Source organism: Nerophis lumbriciformis, linkage group LG32 (assembly GCF_033978685.3).
Source record: "Nerophis lumbriciformis linkage group LG32, RoL_Nlum_v2.1, whole genome shotgun sequence".
Lineage (NCBI taxonomy): Eukaryota > Metazoa > Chordata > Actinopteri > Syngnathiformes > Syngnathidae > Nerophis > Nerophis lumbriciformis.
In genome coordinates this window covers 24483091-24503529 of record NC_084579.2, presented here as the reverse complement: position 1 = coordinate 24503529, position 20439 = coordinate 24483091, and the positions used below count along the sequence as shown (strand labels likewise).

General features: G+C 42.7%; 2 protein-coding genes across 9 annotated transcripts in view; both read left to right on the top strand.

The window, feature by feature from the left end:
- Positions 1-252: 252 nt before the first annotated feature.
- Positions 253-20439, top strand: part of ank1b (ankyrin 1, erythrocytic b) — a 302181-nt gene continuing 281994 nt past the window's right edge. For 5 of the 7 annotated variants that reach the window (XM_061927317.1, XM_061927315.1, XM_061927316.1 and 2 more), the window contains exon 1: positions 253-676. In XM_061927317.1, coding sequence (XP_061783301.1) covers positions 542-676 — 135 coding nt within the window. In that variant the 5' untranslated portion in view covers positions 253-541. The remainder of the gene's footprint in view (positions 677-20439) is intronic. The other 2 variants (XM_061927319.1, XM_061927314.1) reach the window with 1 other exon arrangement.
- Positions 12221-14497, top strand: LOC140677460 (uncharacterized). 2 transcript variants are annotated; one of them, XM_072912033.1, is made up of 2 exons: positions 12221-13565; positions 13620-14497. In XM_072912033.1, exons 1-2 carry the CDS (start codon positions 13307-13309, stop codon positions 14414-14416), a joined length of 1056 nt encoding a protein of 351 aa, XP_072768134.1. In that variant the 5' UTR covers positions 12221-13306; the 3' UTR covers positions 14417-14497. The 2 variants fall into 2 exon arrangements, with proteins under 2 accessions (XP_072768134.1, XP_072768133.1); XM_072912032.1 differs by having other exon boundaries at positions 12221-13586.

Sequence of the window (20439 nt, the reverse complement as noted above, 5' to 3'; positions counted from 1 at the left end):
TGGCGCCTTCAGCCATTGTACCAGAACGTAAACCAGCAGCTATGGCAAAGGATGCGGCACAGAGGAAGACTATAGGGTGTATAATGGATGAAAAACAAAAGAAAAGGGGAAATCTGCAGCAGGAAGCCCCACACTTTCAAACGGCGTGACTAGTCTCCGGGAGCAACGAGGAGAGAGGGAGGGGTAGGAAAGAGGCAAGCGTGGAGGAGGGGAGGGCAGACAATTCAGCGCAGTGCGAGCTGACTGGATGAGAGTCAGCATCAGCACCACTAGCTGTAGCATCTTCCTCTGTTGCTGCCTGAGGCTGACGTGCGACTTGTGGCCACTGTAGCATCTCCGTCAGCTGCACATAGAGACAAAAAAAAGAAGAGACTTGGACACACATGCCTTGGATGCATGCAGAAGAGAGGTAGTGAGTGACAGGGGGTTGGGGGTGGAGGGGGGGTGGGCTCGGTCATTGGAAGGACTGGTGGAGTTGGAGCGACGGCGACAGTAGTAGCAGCAGCAGCAGTGTAGCAGCAGCAGCAGCAGCGGCAACACCATGGCGCAAGCCGCCAAGCAGCTCCGCAAGACCAAGGACCTCGCTGAGGCCGCCGCCCAGGAGCAGAGGGAGAAGGAGGAGGAGAAGATCAAAAAGAGGAATCGATCCAGAGACCGCAGGCGCAAAGTAGGCATGGTAGGGTGGGAGGTGGTGGTGGTGGTGGTGGAGGTGACGGCATCCCCTCTGTCTCTCTTTTTTCACCCCTCTCCTCATCTTCATCCATCTCTCTATGCAGTGTCTTTCTCTGCGTCCGTCGTGCTCGACTGGTGAGCATTCAGTTACACATGCATAATTACTCGGTTGGTCTTTGGGCCTCAGCTGGTGTGTGTGTGTGTGTGTGTGTGTGTGTGTGTGTGTGTGTGTGTGCGCGTGTGTGTGTGTGTGTGTGTACATGGATGCTTGTTCTGCCAGTGGAGGTGTGGCTATAATAGGCTGATCTCGTGTCAAGAATTTTTCATCTTATTGCATGAACACCTATCAATCTACCTCTCTGCCCATTAATGCATTTCCATGCTACTCACCAGCATTACCTGCAGTGTTACCCCAAGGTTAGTGGCACTGCCCTCCCCCCCCCCCCATATCTTTGGAATGGGGAGAAATGCAAAATGGATTTAAAGGTGATATTCAGAGGTATGCTCTGCTGTTGCATACTTTACATTTCGGTATAAAATGTCTGCAGTACTGAGATAGGCTCCAGCGCCCCCCGCGACCCCAAAAGGGACAAGCGGTAGAGAATGGATGGATGGATGGATGTCTGCAGTATCCCTGACACTTACTGGGTCTCCCTTTTAGGTGCACAATTGATGAGGTTTACTTTGTACTGCCCGTGCACCCAACCTTGCCAGCCCCAAAAGGATCGGTGTGCATAAATACTGCAATATTAAAAATGCGCGTCAGGTCAATTGGAATGGGAACTTTTCAAATCAATGTAGAAGAGGAAGGTGCAGATGACAATAATCCAATGTACTCCTGCTTTATTCTTTTGTGCGGAGTGTAGGCAGTTCATTTTGTAGTCAAATAATGTGTGTGTGTGTGTGTGTGTGTGTGTGTGTGTGTGTGTGTGTGTGTGTGTGTGTGTGTGTGTGTGTGTGTGTGTGTGTGTGTGTGTGTGTGTGTGTGTGTGTGTGTGTGTGTGTGTGTTCAAGACAGTGTTGTGTAATTGCTTGTAAATTTTGAAACATCCTTCTGCATGTCATATTGAAATAAGTAATGCTTTGGTGTTTTAAATACTTTCCAGTTGGAGGGCCCTATGAAATCCTTTTGATTTTTTTTCCTGTTTTTCCCATTTATATCGCAAATTATTTTAACAATGTAGAGTATGTGCTTTTTGTGTCAGTGAATGAAATGTCTGGTAATTAAATACACACATCCTTATATGTATAGATATACATCGTTGGCCATTTCAAGTCAAGGCCTAATAATGTTGTAACATAACAGTAGTAAAGGGATTCATATGGCTCTATTCCTGAGACGATCCCGTGTGAGAGGAAGGGGTGCCGGGGGAATCATTTTGCAATGCAGTCTGCTGAAAATGACGGAAAGTGCCACTCTACATAGCAACTGACACTGGGGTCAAAGTTGGAATTACCACAAAATACATTTTAAGGTATTCCACACACTACTGCTGTCTGGCGGTTAATGAGAACCCCACCAATTTGTCACATTTCATGTGTCATGTAAACTGCGACAAATGGGGCCATATGCATTCCCTTCCTACTGTACCAATAAGCGCTTTAAAGGGGTCCTATTATGCAAAACCACATGTTCTTACATGTTAGCATCTGTTTTTGTGTATTCGGGGTCTCCATAAGTCGGCTGTTGTCATTTGTAATTAAAAGTAGCGTATAGTTCTAATTTATATCTGTCAGTAGACTCGCTATGGAAGCGCTAAAAACTACAACAAGGCTGACGGGCTGGAGATGCTGACCAAAGGGGCTTGGCCTGCATGTAAATAAGACCGCCCACAAAACAGCACATTCTGAAGAGGCGGTCAGAATGCGACTTAAAGATGGTCTGTAAAAGGAAATATATGCACAATTTGGACCAAAGCAGCACTATTACATGTTATGTAGGCCACAAGGAAGTGTTTTAAATGTAGAAAAACAATCACAATACAACCCCTTTAAGTTCATGTTTTAAAGTAAAATAATGCACACACAAGCATGCATCAGTCATTTCAACACTTGTGGCCAAACTATCGTATTGTAAGCGCTGTCAGGTTATCATTAACTTGTTTAAGACACTATAATTCCTGGCATCAGTGATCACGTCCGCAACAACAGACAATTAGCTAGCATTAGCAGCAGTGCAGCGTTTTCACACGGCTTTTGGACAAGTATTCTTGAAACATGTATAAAAGCATATTTTCTGTCATGTAGAAGTAAGTCATTTTGTAACATTTGGGTCTGTATTTTGGAGTAAGACAGGAGTTTTGTAGTTTTTTCGCACACGTGTGTTTGAGGTGGCCGATTCGAGATCTGAGTAACAGAGTCCCAAAGGCAGGCAGGGAGCTGGCCTGAGAAGGGTGCAGTACTGGTAGGGCTCCATTTTTTGAGGATGTGCATAAGTCCCCAAAAAACTTGATTTTCCTAGACAAACGTTCCTTTTACTTACAATGACAGCATTTCAGTCACATCAATTTCTGCAACTATCCTTGTTTTTTTAGTAGATTCCTTTTCTTATTGGCCAATTCCGTGATTTTGTTGTCGCACTTCGGAGAATTGGAACCATTGATCAATCAATGTTTTGCTGCTTTATGCTGCAAAAATATGGCCAATTTAGTGTATAAACTCTTAAATTTGTTTGGTGCCAAAGTTTAACTTCTCTGAACAAACAGATTGGTGTAAGTAAGTCTCATGCATGAAATAAAGAACGCTTCAGTGTTTCAAAAGGTAACATTGGAAACATTGATCAATCAATTGTTTAAAAATATGGGCAATTTAATTTGTACCACTGAGAAGAAAGATTTTGTCTTTTCTGAACAGTCAGTTTGATCTAAATGTCTTCAAAGACTCAAAAGATTCCTTATTGTCAATTCCTCCATACATACAAGCAATGTTCCCTCTAATTTTTCATGTGTGTGAGCAAACACAAAAACTCCCTGAGCATTCAGTGGAGCCCATGTGAGGAACATCAGACGTGCACACTGTGGCTACACCAGCAGCCCACCTGTCCCAAACCTGACTAAATAACAAGTTAAATTTCCATCCATCCATCCATTTTCTACCGCTTGTCCCTTTCGGAGTCGCGGGGAGTGCTGGAGCCTATCTCAGCTGCATTCAGGCGGAAGGCGGTGTACACCCTGGACAAGTCCCCACCTCATCGCAGGACCAACACAGATAGACAGACAACATTCTCTTATTATTATAATCAAATGACAGCAGTCATTTCCATGAGGTTATTTTCTAATATAAGTGTTTAGGCCCACTTACAATGACATTAACAAAAAATATTGTTTTTCATGAACTGTGTTCTTGTATTGTTTGTCTGGGTGGAGGTCCTGCTTTGGAAATAATTTGTGCCCCTTTGAAACATTGCATTTAGTTCCCATTAAAACATTCACATGTTGCACAATGAGATGTAAGCAGGGGATCATGTGTACATTCCTGCAACTTCCTGTTTGTAAAAAATATATTTTTATTAGTATTTATTTAATATACTAACAGCATTTCATGATTAATATTTATAAATTAAGATTCCTAATAAATGACACTAGAATAAGCACACATTTGATTGGTAAATCATAGTGTAACGACCTGGAATTACACTTTATGTGTGGTGTTGGAGTTGTCCAACTTTTTGTGTGGCTGTAAACGCATCACTGGCTAAGTGCCATATGTGCATGTGTTGGCGCAAGTGAGAAAGAGCGAGCGGCTGCTGTTGATATAACAAAGTTGATTTTGGTCTGGTTTGTACTGCAGAAAATGACCAGTTTTGCTAGATATAATTTTTTTTACTAATGTTTTGGTGATGTGTTTATGGCCGACAATGATGAGTTTTGCTCAGTAAAGTGATCGATGGAATTCATGTCCTCAAAGCGTCTCGACAGACATTGCAATATTTGAACAATGATGACAAAAACTTGTTTTCTCTGTCGTGTCCGTGTCGTGTCGAAAATTGTTATGCGCTTATTTTTTTATTTGATTTTGTGCGTGTCATAGATTTGCCATGCGTAGAGGACGATTGAGCAGTGCGCAATTGCACAGGCGCGCACCTTAGAGGGAACATTGCATACAAGACATGAGGAAGAATCATGATGCCGTTTCTTTCTCTCCATTTCTGGAGTGAATTTCCCAAGCTCAGGGAGTGAGTGGCCGCTGTGTCCAAGCGCAGCTCCAAACAGTCTTTCTTTTAAAAAAACTGAAAAGAAAAATGACACACTCAAGAGACAAGAGACCGACTCCATGTTGTCTTCACAAAACAAAAACACACACAACTAAACTAAAACTGATACTGAACTGAACTGAAATGAACCTGAACTCCTTAGTAAATAAACCCGGGACCAGAAAGGGGGAACAAACAGCACTGACTGATATGTACCTCAATAAAGTCTTTGAGACCAGCAAAATACCCCACTCGCTGAGTTGCTGGTGAACTGTCCCCAGTCCTACTCAGGCTCGCTCTGCAGGAGTTCCGTGTTTTAGGCAGGAGCTCCCAGAGGTGTGGACTCGAGTCACATGACTTGGACTCGAGTCAGACTCGAGTCATGAATTTGATGACTTTAGACTCGACTTGACAAAATGTAAAGAGACTTGCAACTCGACTTGGACTTTAACATCAATGACTTGTGAATTCACTTAGACTTGAGCCTTTTGACTTGACATGACTTGCTACTTTCCCCAAAACCCAAAGATTAAAAAGTTATTCGGGAGCGCTCCATATCTTTCAAAGTGTACGTGTGTGTGTCTGTCAGGGAGTGTGCGCTTTGTCAGCGAGTGTATCTGTCAGTACAATAGCCAATCAAATTAGATCCACGTTGTTTTCGTCCCACGGCATTCATCCAATCAAATTGCAGAACAACCAACGAAGAATAGCTCTCAAACAATGCGCCAGTGAGGAAAAATGACGCCAAAGATAGTTTCATTCGGGTATTAAAACTACGACTTGGTCAACAAAAAATGAATTGCAACAACTTCCAACTTCGTTCGACATTTGAAGTTGCAAACAGAACAGTAATGTTTGAATGTAAACGTTTATTGACTAAGTAACGTAACTTTTATTTGCTGTGTAGTTAAATCAGTGAGGCTGTAAACTCACTGCTAACGTTATAACCATAGACATCTTATAAGTAGACGCAGCATCGAGCGCTACTGCCTACTGGCGCTGACGAGACGCGGGGGCGCCATCTTCGAGTGGTGATCCGCTCCACTCAGTGCAATTCATTTGGCAGGAGCAATGAACTGTCAGCACATTTAATTAATTTTACCTCACTGAATACCACTGATTTTCACACGCTTTTTTGTCATACGTGTAGCTATGATAAAGGACACATATTTTGGTGTGTTTTATTATTCATAGTTTCCTTAACAGTAATAGAATATTCTTATATGCTATAAGTGACCAGACGTCCGAGATCAAAACTGGGAATATAATCCCAGAGAAGGGGGAAAAAACGGTCAGCTATTTTTAAATTCAAGAAACAATATGATTAGGTTATATAAACATGCGTATATTCTACATAAACAATGTATGAATACTTTAGATATTTATATATCTTTAGGACCTATAGACTGTATCTCTGTTGCTGCAGCAGCAGAGTGTTTATTCTGTCTTGACACTTTGTATTGATGTTTTGTATTACATTCTTCCCTTAAATGATCATGTTTACAGTGATTGTTTTATATGTATTTTTTATGTATGTCGCTCTGGATAAAACCGTCTGCCAAATACTTTAACATAAACATATATAAACACCTGAAAGTCTTTATATCAGCTAAAACCACCAATTTGTTTAACTGGATTCAGAATAAAACCAAATTCTGTTTTACCCAACAATGTTAGTATTTGAATATTGTTACTTGAAGACTTATTCCTGGTTAAAATTATACTGTTAAGAAAGTATTGTCTTATACTTTGCCTAAAATGAGAACACATCATAATCAGTGGCGGCTGGTGAATTTTGTTTTAGGTGAAAGTTTGTAAACCAAACCCCTGTAGGGGGGTCATCCTCCCCCAGAAGATTTCTTTGTGATTTGCACATACAAATATTGAAGATCTTTGCTCCTTCTCAACTCTGTGGTAATATTCTTTTCACAAAATACAACCAATAGTACGTTAATGTTAAATCTTACTTGTGAAAAGTAATCCCCCGATTCCTATTTTCAACAGTCCGCTCATTTGAGCAGGAAAACGCTGAACACCAAAGCATCTTTGTTTTCTACCTGTGAACTGTCAGTTTAGGCTGCTCGCCGGCTCCTCATCACCACTTCAAGATGGCGGCCAAATTGCTCGCGTCACAGCAGCCAATGCTGCGTCTACTTATAAGATGTCTATGGTTATAACGTCATTGCAAACACGGCAATCTGTTGCGTCCACTGCAGTTCGCTACCTTATTCATACTTTTTGTCAAGTGATTTTTTTTAAGCAGGGTTGCATGAGGTACCTACACATAACGTTACGTTAGTCAATTTATCACACACAGTAACGTAACGTTAGACGGCGATCAGCAGCACCGCGTATTTTAGCCACCTACAAAAAGACAAACGTAGTCAAATAAAGGTCAGTTAAAATGTATACTATATTAAGAATATGTGTACATATTGCATAGGGCCCTGCCATCTAAAAAGTACAACTCTGTTCATTGTTGTTCATGCATTTGCTATGTTTTTCATGTGTACGCACACATAAACACACATACAGTATGAGATGAGATCAATGAGATAAGGTAAGAACAGGATAGAAACTGCTGTGGAACTAGTTACAATGCCATATGCCATAGAAATACAATGTTAACACTTTTGTGCAAATAAGTACAGTTGTACTTGTTTTTTCAAATGTGTTTATTCTGTAAAGAAATGAGTTAAATGTTTAAAATGACTGTTGATAGTGCTATTATGAAGTGCAATGTCAACACTATTTTTTTTCCTGCAATTTCAAATGCACTTGTTTTAATAAATAAATACAGCGTTTTAAAAGCATACACAATCTGTGTAAATATATTAGTCTGTGGTTAAAAGGACTTGAAAGGACTCGAAACTCAAAATGCAGGACTTGGGACTTGACCTGAGACTTTCCATTCTTGACTTTGGACTTGACTCGGGACTTGCCTGTCTTGACTCGGGACTTGACTCGAGACTTGAGGGCAAAGACTTGAGACTTACTTGTGACTTGCAAAACAATGACTTGGTCCCACCTCTGGGAGCTCCTACATGAAATAATAAAAGCACTAGGGTTTCAAAGGCTTTCCAGTTTTGTACAGTAGAATACAATTATTGAGCAATCAATGTTTTGCTGCTTTATGCTGGTTAAAAATGGATGACTTTAATTGTAAACCCCTGACCAGATGAACCAAGAGTGACCAAGAATTGCTCCAGGATTTTTTCTCTCCTGGTGCTAAGTGGGGGCTTGATCGATTCATGTGGGGCCTAAGAAAATAATCGATTTTCATGACTTAAGTTCTAATTTTTTCAAAAAAATCAGTTATAATACACAGCAAAAGCATGTTTGATATAAAATAAGTTTCACCTGAATTGCTCAAAATAGAACACAATAGTCAAGCCTAACACAAGCAACAATGGCAAAAATGTGTTACGTGCAAAAGTGACATGGAGCCAAAACACTGCCAATGGCTTTGTAGAAAAAGTTGTATTGGTGTTGCGGTCCCTGCGCTGTGTTTGTGATCTTCCCATACTGTCACCATTCCAGATGCAATGCGGGATGCAAACTCACAGCCCTCTGATTGAGAAGAGACATGTGCTATCCACTAGGCTAAAAGTCCTAGCTGCTAACCCAGCGGCCAGCACACTATTTAAAACTATCAGGGAGTGGTTTACCAACATACATCTGGCGTAGCCACTCCGGCTGGCCCCTGTTGCACTGGCACTGAAACAGATTTTGGCATTGTAACATGTTGAATTAAAGTTAAACAAATGGATACAAACGTTTAAAAAAATACAATATTTTTGGTAGATTTTTTTTGTATCATGACATATTTTTCAATGCCAACTTTACACATGTTTTTGTGTTTCACAGGTTTTCATTTTCAACTTTTCCTTTTTCATAGTCACTTTTATTTTTTTTCTGTTTCAACTTAGTGGCAGTGATTTGACATGAAAGGTGAATGCCTTTGGGCGGGGCTTACAACAAGTTTACCGAGAAGCAGTTTTACGTGGACTTGGGCTTGCAGCTAAAACCCCTTAGAAGAAGACAGGAGGACCAAGGAGGTCTTTTGATAGGCTTTTGGAAAAATGGACCCGGTTGTGTGATTGGCCACAGAAAGATGGGCTCAGCCCGGTGATAGGCATAGCAAAGATAGACCGGCAGAGACCACTGGCTGCCAACAAGCTGTCCCGTTTTATGGCCGGTCTTATTTACGAGGCTCCATTTATAGGAACGAGGAACTACTGTAAGAAGAAAATATTGTTTTCATAAATATCTCCGCAATTCCCCCACGGTTTGATTTAAAATTTTTGACACTTATGCAGATCCCAAATACACAGAAGCAGGTACCAATATGTTAAAAAAAAGTTGGTTTTGCATAATGGGGCCCTAAAATTCTGGCGGAATCTTAACTGGAATAAACAGATTTCTGACAGGGCTATAGCACCGTCCCTGAGTTTGACACCTCCTTTGTGTAACTCTATGTGAAATAACAAAAGCTTCAGTGTCAGATATGCTTTTTAGTTCCACACGGTAGCACCTGAATCACATCTTTAATCTTTTTCCTGTTTTGTACTACAAAAATACAATTTATATACTTAGTAAGCTCTTTGACAAGATGAACCTAGTTCTGACTTTTAGGAACGTCAGTTAGGTGAAATCTCGAAATTTGAATGCACTTCAGGTCATACAATTTAAAACTCAACTAGGAACAACAGTGTTCCAAATTCACGCAGAACATCTGTTTTCATGCATTACAATACAGTCAAAGGAATATAATTGGTTGTGTTTTTCTTTTTCTTACTGTGGCTTTTTGCAGAACCAGCCTCTTTAAAATGAAAAGTGTCAGCAAAAGGGGTTGATACGATTATAATGGAGAGATCACCGTTTTACCTAAGATTAAAGCAATAACTTGTGAAGAACAAGGCAGTGTGTTCTCCATACCAGGTGTCCACTTTGTATAGACTACATTGTATTGTGGTAAAAACAAACGATGTGGGCTTAAGTGCATTTTGTCAGTCCTGCTAAAAGAAAATTACTTTGCCTTGTTGGGTGTTAGAAGCTGGGATGTTGGCCAAACGGAATCTTGTTAATTCTAAATAACAAAGTAAGAGCACGATAAATCTTAGCGGCGTCAAGCACTATAGCTTAAAAACAAACACTACAGCGTCCATCCGACTAAGACTGATTTTAAGGGTTAATGACTTTATTTTTCAACACACTCATTAATCGTAGCTAAAGTCAGTTGAACAAAGTACATACAGTAACTGAGACAGATACACGAGCAGGCAAGGGAGATCTTTATGTTCTTGTGGTATTTACTAAGTCAAATTACCTTTGTTGTAAATCAAACTGAACGATGAAACACCGTCCACACTGACCCCAATTGCAGAAAGGTCGTCCTCTACAGTGCCAAGAGAAACCTTATCTGAACTGCGGACAGACTGTGCAGCAATATACATTAGGTCTAATAAGTGCTGAGTTTGCGAGGTTATTGCCGTACAACTGCAAAATCCAATGTAGGGAATAGATCAATGTGTTTTGTTTTCATTATCTACTGCTTATCATGTTCAAGGTGCAAAAGGTTCTGTCCACTCTGGACAGTATTTACTAAAATAGTGTAAAGTGTAAGTTGTTGGCGTTAGTCTACAGTTCCCTGTCATCTGTAGGATGAAGTAGTCCATCAAATGTCCTGTTGCTGAGTCCATGCACTTAATACAATGGAGTTTATGTGCTTTTAATTGATGGTGTGTGCATGTCGGTGTGTGTTTTTTCTCGTTTTGTTACCAAAGCTTCAGGGTACCTCACTCCGCTTTTATGTAACCTTATGGATGGATACCTTTCAGTTTGCCAAAACCTGTGTTTTCGACAGATAATTATTCAGACAAAAGACAAGTATCGTATTTTTCTGACTTAAAGGCGCACTTAAAATCCTTTCACTTGCTCTAAAATAGACAGTGCGCCTTATAACCCGGTGCGCTTAATGTACGGAATAATTCTGGTTGTGCTTACTGACCTCGAAGCTATTTTATTTGGTACATGGTGTAATGATAAGTGTGACCAGTAGATGGCAGTCACACAAAAGAGATCGGTGTAGACTGCAAGATGACGCCAGTAAACAGCACCAAAACTTTAAATGTTCCATTGAGAATATAGAACATTATACACGGCGCTCAAAAATCTGTCAAAATGTTTTAGTATGACTTTTATAAGCTAAGAAGCCGCACCGCTTGATTGATTGTTGGAGCAGTACGGCTACTGTAGTCAGACGTACTATGATTCAACATACAGGTATTATTATGGTGTGTGTACAAGGACCGCAAAATGGCACCTATTAGCTTCTTATTTTTCTCTATCCTCTCGTTATGGGGCATTCATCTTTCGGTGTTGACATTTCTAATATAAAGTAGCATAAAGTTCTAACTTATATCTGTCAGTAGACTCGCTATGGAAGCACTAAACCCACTACCGGTGTTGTGAGTTTACATAATTCACCCACAGAACTTTAGTTATTAGAGAGTTGCGGTCAGACGGTTTTTCACAGGACACATTTCCGGCGTTGTTGTTGCACTAGTGAGCCACAGATGAGGAGTTACTGCTTTGTTATTGATTTAAGTAAAGTCTGAATGTCATTAAAACCGTTAACTCCATCTTTTGACACTTCTTCGACCCCAGTCCCTACACGCTACACCGTTACAACAAAGATGGCGGGGAGAAGACGCTGTCGAAGTGGAGGCACGTAAATAAGACCGCCCACAAAACGATGCATCCTGAAGCAAAGGTCAGAAAGATGAAGATGATCTGTAAAACATAATCTGTGCAACATTTTGACCAAATAACCACAATTACATGTTATGTAGACCGCAAGGAAATGTTTTAAATGTAGAAAAACAAATATATTTATGCCCCGATTAATGCGCCTTATAATCCGGTGCGCCTTTTGTATGAAAATAGACCTAAATAGACCCGCTCATCGGCAGTGCGCCTTATAATCTGATGCGCCCTATAGTCTGGAAAATACAGTGGTCAAAAATTCTCTCAACACAATCTTACATTTCTTTTTCAATTCCAAATCCGATAATACACATATTGTACTGGTCAAAATGTGTATTGACCCATCTCAGGCATCCATCCATCCATCTTCTTCCGCTTATCTGAGGTCGGGTCGCGGGGGCAGCAGCCTAAGCAGGGAAGCCCAGACTTCCCTCTCCCCAGCCACTTTGTCCAGCTCCCAGGCCAGCCGGGAGAGATAGTCTTCCCAACGTGTCCTGGATCTTCCCCGTGGCCTCCTACCGGTCGGACGTGCCCGAAACACCTCCCTAAGGAGGCGTTCGGGTGGCATCCTGACCAGATGCCCGAACCACCTCATCTGGCTCCTCTCGATGTGGAGGAGCAGCGGCTTTACTTTGAGCTCCTCCCGGATGACAGAGCTTCTCACCCGATCTCTAAGGGAGAGCCCCGCAACCCGGCGAGGAAGCTCATTTCGGCCGCTTGTACCCGTGATCTTGTCCTTTCGGTCATAACCCGAAGCTCATGACTATAGGTGAGGATGGGAACGTAGATCAACCAGTAAATTGAGAGCTTTGCCTTCCGGCGCAGCTCGTTCTTCACCACAACGCATCAATACAGCGTCCGCATTACTGAAGACGCCGCACCGATCCGCCTGTCGATCTCACGATCCACTCTTCCCCCACTCGTGAACAAGACACCGAGGTACTTGAAGGAGCAAGATCTCCTCTCCAACCCGGAGATGGCACTCCACCCTTTTCCGGGCGAGAACCATGGACTCGGACTTGGAGGTGTCACGTGGGGGGGGGGGGTCGCAGCTTGCTGCGGGGTTGTTCTTCCAACGCAAAATAGACGGCTCCGGACGACAGCGTGAAGGTAGGCTTGGATTTATTGACATTAAACAGTCACTACCACAAAACACAAAGATACAACCAAAAAAAGGCAAGTGTGCCTAAAACATACGAAGCTGCTAATTAACAAAAACTAGGACATGGACATGGAAACTTACTTTGTCAAAACGAGACATAAACCGGAGTGACATGACGACAATGCAGGCAGGACGAGTGATGAACAAGGTATGCTTAAATAACAGTGACATGATTGGTGACAGGTGTGTGTGAGTCAAAACGTGAAACAGGTGCGTGACGTGACAGGTGAAAACTAATGGTTGCTATGGTGACCAGACAAGGGAGTGAAAAGACAGAAACTAAACAAAACATGACTTAAAACAAAACATGATAATACAGACATGACAGAGCCCCTCCCTTAAGGACAGATACCAGATGTCCAAGAAAAAAAACTTAACAAAAGTCATGGGAGGGCGGGAGGGGGACATGGCGGTGGGTCGCCAGACCACGTGTCCCCGTATCCACCGGGGCAGAGTTAGGTGGCGGCGGCGAGTGGAACGCCGCTGCAGCAGGCGAGGCGGGCGCCCAGGGAATGGCCACATTCGTGGCCGACTGGGAGGTGGGCGCACTTGGCGTGGCGGGCGACCAGGTAGCGGCCATATCCGTGGCCGACGAGGAGGCAGGCGCGTCGTCATCGTGGCAGGCGTGGCTTGGCGTGGTGAGTCAGGCGGCGAAGCTCGGCGTGGCGCGTCAGGCGGCGAAGCTCGGCGTGGGTCTTGGTATAGGTCTTGGTCTTGGCGTGGGTCTTGGTCTTGGCATGGCAGGTCTTGGTCTTGGCATGGCGGGTCTTGGTCTTGGCATGGCGGGTCTTGGTCTTGGCATGGCGGGTCTTGGTCTTGGTCTAGGTCTTGGCATGGCGGGTCTTGGTCTTGGCATGGCGGGTCTTGGTCTTGGTCTTGGCATGGCGGGTCTTGTTCTTGGCGTGGAGGGTCTTGGACTTGGCGTGGAGGGTCTTGGACTTGGCGTGGAGGGTCTTGGACTTGGCGTGGAGGGTCTTGGTCTTGGCGTGGAGGGTCTTGGTCTTGGTCTTGGCGTGGAGGGTCTTGGTCTTGGACTTGGCGTGGAGGGTCTTGGTCTTGACATGGAGCTGGTGCTAGCCTTGGTGCGGCGACAGGTGCTAGCCGTGGAGCTGCGACAGGTGCTAGCCTTGGAGCAGCGACAGGTGCTAGCTGTGGCTCTGGTGCTAGCCTTGGCGCTAGCCGTGGAGCAGGAACTGGAGCAGGTGCTAGCCAAGGAGCAGGAACTGGAGCAGGTGCTAGCCGAGGAGCAGGAACTGGAGCAGGTGCTAGCCGAGGAGCAGGAACTGGAGCAGGTGCTAGCCGAGGAGCAGGAATTGGAGCAGGTGCTAGCCGAGGAGCAGGAACTGGAGCAGGTGCTAGCCGAGGAGCAGGAACTGGAGCAGGTGCTAGCCGAGGAGCAGGAACTGGAGCTGGTGGCGTTTGCAGGCCCACCGGAGATGCTGGTGGCGTCTGCAAGCCCACCGGAGATGCTGGTGGCGTCTGCAAGCCCACCGGAGATGCTGGTGGCGTCTGCAAGACCACCGGAGATGATGGTGGCGTCTGCAAGACCACCGGAGATGATGGTGGCGTCTGCAAGACCACCCGGGCTGAGGTTAGCCATGAGCATGGTGGAGGCGGTCTAGCTGGGGGTTGCGGCTTTACATGCCGACGGACTAGTGGTGGAGGACGGGCTGGAGGTTGCTGCCTGGTTGGGTGCATCTGAGTCACCCCACCAGCACAGCTCCCGGTCCCAGCCCCCCCCTCAAGGAGCGGATACCAGACGCGCTCCCTGAGGTCTGGCATCTTCTTTAGGGGTGGGTGTAGGGGGGTAGACTCCTCCCCACTAAATTGTCCAAAATGTCTATTCCCTACCCCCACTTTAGACTGGGTCTGAAAAAATCTAAATTTAGAGACAATTTTCTCAAAAGTATTTTTCTTTGAAACAAAGTCCATAGTGGGCGGCTGACAGAGGGTGTAAATAGACTCAAAAATTTTTTTTTCCTGACGTCATCACCAGTGGGCGGGATGACGTCATCAGCACGGGTCTCCTGCGGCGGGAAGGAAGAATGGGCTGGTTGTGGAATCTTGTTGTCCGGATGAAGATTTTGGGGGAACAACGCGTTATGCTGGCGAGAAAAAGCCTTTCTGGCTGGCTTCCATTTTAGCCAGTGCGTCTCCATCACCTCCTCGTGGCCGGTCTGCGGAAGAACGTATGCTGCCTGCATTCTGTCACGTAGGGGGGGGGGGGGTCGCAGCTTGCTGCGGGGTTGTTCTTCCAACGCAAAATAGACGGCTCCGGACGACAGCGTGAAGGTAGGCTTGGATTTATTGACATTAAACAGTCACTACCACAAAACACAAAGATACAACCAAAAAAAGGCAAGTGTGCCTAAAACATATGAAGCTGCTAATTAACAAAAACTAGGACATGGACATGGAAACTTACTTTGTCAAAACGAGACATAAACCGGAGTGACATGACGACAATGCAGGCAGGACGAGTGATGAACAAGGTATGCTTAAATAACAGTGACATGATTGGTGACAGGTGTGTGTGAGTCAAAACGTGAAACAGGTGCGTGACGTGACAGGTGAAAACTAATGGTTGCTATGGTGACCAGACAAGGGAGTGAAAAGACAGAAACTAAACAAAACATGACTTAAAACAAAACATGATAATACAGACATGACAGGAGGTGCTGATTCCCATCCCAGTCGCTTCACACTCGGCTGAGAACCGATCCAGTGAGAGCTGAAGATCTTGGCCAGATGAAGCCATCAGGACCACATCATCTGCAAAAAGCAGAGACCTAATCCTGCAGCCACCAAACCAGATCCCTTCAACGCTCTGACTGCGCCTAGAAATTATGTCCATAAAAGTTATGAACAGAATCGGTGACAAAGGGTAGCCTTGGCGGAGTCCAACCCTCACTGGAAACGGGTCCGACTTACTGCCGGCAATGCGGACCAAGCTCTGACACTGATCATACAGGGAGCGGACCGCCACAATCAGACAGTCCGATACCCCATACTCTCTGAGCACTCCCCACAGGACTTCCCGGTGTACACGGTCGAATGCCTTCTCCAAGTCCACAAAGCACATGTAGACTGGTTGGGCAAACTCCCATGCACCCTCAAGGACCCTGCCGAGAGTATAGAGCTGGTCCACAGTTCCACGACCAGGACGAAAACCACACTGTTCCTCCTGAATCCGAGGTTCGACTATTCGGCGTAGCCTCCTCTCCAGTACACCTAAAATGGACCTTACCGGGAAGGCTGAGGAGTGTGATCCTAGTTGGAACACACCCTCCGGTTCCCCTTCTTAAAGAGAGGAACCACCACCCCGGTCTACCAATCCAGAGGTACCGCCCCCGATGTCCACGTGATGTTGCACAGTCTTGTCAACCAAGACAGCCCCACAGCATCCAGAGCCTTAAGGAACTCCGGGCGGATCTCATCCACCCCTGGGGCCTTGCCACTGAGGAGCTTTTTAACTACCTCGGCAACCTCAGCCCCAGAAATAGGAGAGCCCACCACAGATTCCCCAGGAACTGCTTCCTCATAGGAAGACGTGTTGGTAGGATTGAGGAGGTCTTCGAAGTATTCTCTCCACCGATCCACAACATCCGCAGTCGAGGTGAGCAGAACACCATCCTCACCATACACGGTGTTTACAGTGCACTACTTCCCCTTCCTGAGGCGGCGGATGGTGGTCCAGAATCGCTTTGAAGCCGTCCGGAAGTCGTTTTCCATGGCTTCCCCGAACTCCTCCCATGTCCGAGTTTTTGCCTCTGCGACCGCTGAAGTCGCACACCGCTTGGCCTGTTGGTACCTGTCTGCTGCCTCCGGAGTCCTATGAGCCAAAAGAACCCGATAGGACTCTTTCCTCAGCTTGACGGCATCTTTCACCGCTGTTGTCCACCAGTGTGTTCTTGGATTACCGCCACGACAGGCACAAACCACCTTGCGGCCACAGCTCCAATCGGCCGCCTCGACAATAGAGGTACGGAACATCGTCCACTCGGACTCAATGTCTATCGCCTCCCTCGTGACATGTTCAAAGTTCTTCCGGAGGCGGGAATTGAAACTCTCTCTGACAGGAGACTCTGTTCGGCGTTCCCAGCAGACCCTCACAATGTGTTTGGGCCTGCCAGGTCTGTCCGGCATCCTCCCCCACCATCGCAGCCAACTCACCACTAGGTGGTGATCGGTAGAAAGCTCCGCCCCTCTCTTCACCCGAGTGTCCAAAATATAAGACCGCAAATCCGATGACACAACTACAAAGTCGATCGTGGAACTGCGGCCTAGGGTGTCCTGGTGCCAAGTGCACCCATCTCAGGCAACCTTATTTTATTTTTGACTTGGCTCCTAAGCAGAAGATTACTTATTTGAGTAACAGGACTGAAGGTAACAGGAGTGAGTTAAAAAAATTAAAAAAATACAATTAACAAACACATTATTTATAGCTACACATCATATGGTATTAGCATGTTGACACTAAGCAAATTACAGTGATTTATGACAAATAAATAAAAATAACATCCATCCATCCATCCATTTTTTACCGCTTATTAACATGTGTAATATTTTTGGCTGGTGATCAGTCGAGGTTGTACATTGTGTCTCGCCTGAAGTCAGCTGGTATAGGCTCCAGCTTACCCTTGACTGTAAAGAGTATAAGCGGTTTAGAAAATTAATAAAGGAATGAATGAATGAATGAATGAAAACAATTTGACTGTGCTGATATCTCCCCTTTCATCGTAAGTCTAATGTAATAACACATTTTGTAAAAAATTTTTATTTATTTTGGCTATTTTCCAGTGTTCAAAGTAGATTTAAGGACTGTTGCTTATATACCACTTTAAACTAAAACTGTACTATATTACATATTCATTTACAATGATAATACAATCAAAGTCAAAGGGTCAAAAATCCAGTGGAAGAAAGCCAAATGAAATGAACTTATAAAAAAGAAAAAAAGATCAGATATTGCTGATGAGACTAGTTTTTATCCATGTTACTCAATTTTTGTGGCATTATATAGACAATAAATGAGTAACTTTGGCGCAACACTAGATATACAGGTGAAACCCACAAAAGTTGAATATCATGCAAAAGTTCATTCATATCAGCAATTTTCTTCAAATGATACGGATCTGATAACAATACTTTTATCATATACTTTGTGTATCTATACCTAATGGGTCTACTAAAAAAAAATGTAAGTTGTCTATTTCAAATAACCTCTCATAGCATAAAGAATACAAGACAAAGTTATTTATTTCAAACTCTTTAAATTGAGTTATTGGTGTGAATTTTTTAAAATTCAGGCTAATACAACAGGGGGGAGGGGAAGAGGACAAAATCACACAAAGTACACGAAAATTGTGTTTCAAACCATAAAAAAGGAAATAAGTACATTAATTAAAAAAAATAGAATAAATTAATTTCTAAATTCTAAAATCATATAAAAATTATTCAACAACAGATTGGACACATTCATTATTAAATGTGGAACACTTACAGAGAACCAATTCGGATACAGAGCTAACATTTCAACATTGATAGTATTTATCAAAATAACAGGGGAAAAAAACAATTCAATAGATGGTAAACAGTGTGCAGAAGCAGTGTTCATGGATCTAACAAAAGCATTTGACATAATTCATCATAATATCTTAATTAATAAATTAGAACAATATGGAATCAGAGGGCTAGTCTTGAGTCCCAGACATCAATACTGGGTCCAAAATTGTTCAATCTTTATATCAAACACATTTGTAAAGTTACAAAGGACTTAACGTTATTATTATTTGCCGACGACACTACTGCTTTTTTTCAGAGGAAAACACACAGAAGAAAATACAAATAATAACAGAAGAGGTGAACAAATTAAAGAGATGGTTTGACAAAAACAGACTATCTTTGAATTTAAGTAAAACTAAAATATTGCTAATCAGTAACAGTAGAAGAGAAAGTCAAACACACATACAAATAGACAGAGTAGACATTGAAAGAGTAAATTAAATAAAATTTCCAGGTGAAAAAATTCACCGGAAATCTCATATAAAAATATAAAAGCATAAGGTGGCAAAAAATATTTCTCTAATGAACACAGCTCAATATGTTCTTGACCAAAATTCACTCCATACAGTCTACTGCTCGCTCATGTTACCATATCTGAGTTACTGTGCAGAAATATTGGGAAATAACTACAGCAATACACTTATTCACTTAGCATGTTACAAAAAAGAAAGATCACTTAGAATAATACATATTATTGGATATAGAGAACATTCAAACCCTTTCTTTATTGAATCCAAATTACTGACATTCAATGACTTGGTGCATTTATGTACAAAGCAACCTGCTACCCAAGAATGTACAACACTTCTTCTCAACAAAAGAGGAAAAATATAACCTCAGAGAAAAATGCAATTTAAAACATGTGTATGCAAGTACGCCACTTAAAACCTCAAGCCTATCAGTATATCTTGTGTGATGACTGTATTATGATGATAGTATATGTGATAGTATATATCTGTATACAATTTAAGTGGACCCCGACTTAAACAAGTTGAAAAACTTATTCGGGTGTTAACATTTAGTGGTCAATTGTACGGAATATGTACTTCACTGTGCAACCTACTAATAAAAGTCTCAATCAATCAATCAATGTGGATTTGAAATATGGAATGGTGTTGTAATGTGGGTCCGAGGGCCAAATGATAGGAAGGCGGACTTTCAGTTTGTTAGAAGTGTGGCATATTTATTGACACAAGCATGCTCAAATCAAGAAAGGAAAGCATGTGTTTTGTCACATCTAAATTGTTCACAACAAAATGGCCCCCACACATAACCTTTCTGCTCTTTTATATGGCTTCCCATACTACCTGGCATGCGCCACTGTTGCCCATAGGTTTGCTTACCAACACAATCCAACATTTCTACTAGAGATGTCCGATAATATCGGCCTGCCGATATTATCGGCCGATAAATGCTTTAAAATGTAATATCGGAAATTATCTCCATCGTTTTTTTTATTATCGGTATATATATATATATTTTATTATTATTTTTATTTTTATTTTTTTTTAATCAACATAAAAAACACAAGATACACTTACAATTAGTACACCAACCCAAAAAACCTCCTTTCTTTCTGTTATTCATATTCTGGTTCCTACATTATATATTAATATATATCAATACAGTCTGCAGGGATACAGTCCGTAAGCACACATGATTGTGCGTGCTGCTGGTCCACTAATAGTACTAACCTTCAACAGTTAATTTTACTCATTTTCATTAATTACTAGTTTCTATGTAACTGTTTTTATATTGTTTTACTTTCTTTTTTTATTCAAGAAATTTTTTTTAATTTATTCATCTTATTTTATTTTATTTTTTTAAAAAGGACCTTATCTTCACCATACCTGGTTGTCCAAATTAGGCATAATAATGTGTTAATTCCACGACTGTATATATCGGCATCGGTTGATATCGGTATCGGTAATTAAGGGTTTGGTCAATATCGGAATAACGGATATCGGCAAAAAGCCATTATCGGACATCCCTAATTTCTACACGTTAAACAGTTAGCCTACAATAGCGTGTTGTCATAGTGTTAAAATAAAGTAACCCAAAGATACTGATTCTATCTAAC

Bases quoted from the DNA above. Each gene is read 5' to 3' on its own strand.
- LOC140677460 (XM_072912032.1), top strand. From the start codon at position 13,307: ATGGCCACATTCGTGGCCGACTGGGAGGTGGGCGCACTTGGCGTGGCG. The intron at 13,587-13,619 runs GTCTTGGCATGG...GTCTTGGTCTAG, and splicing joins TCTTGGCATGGCGGGTCTTG to GTCTTGGCATGGCGGGTCTT.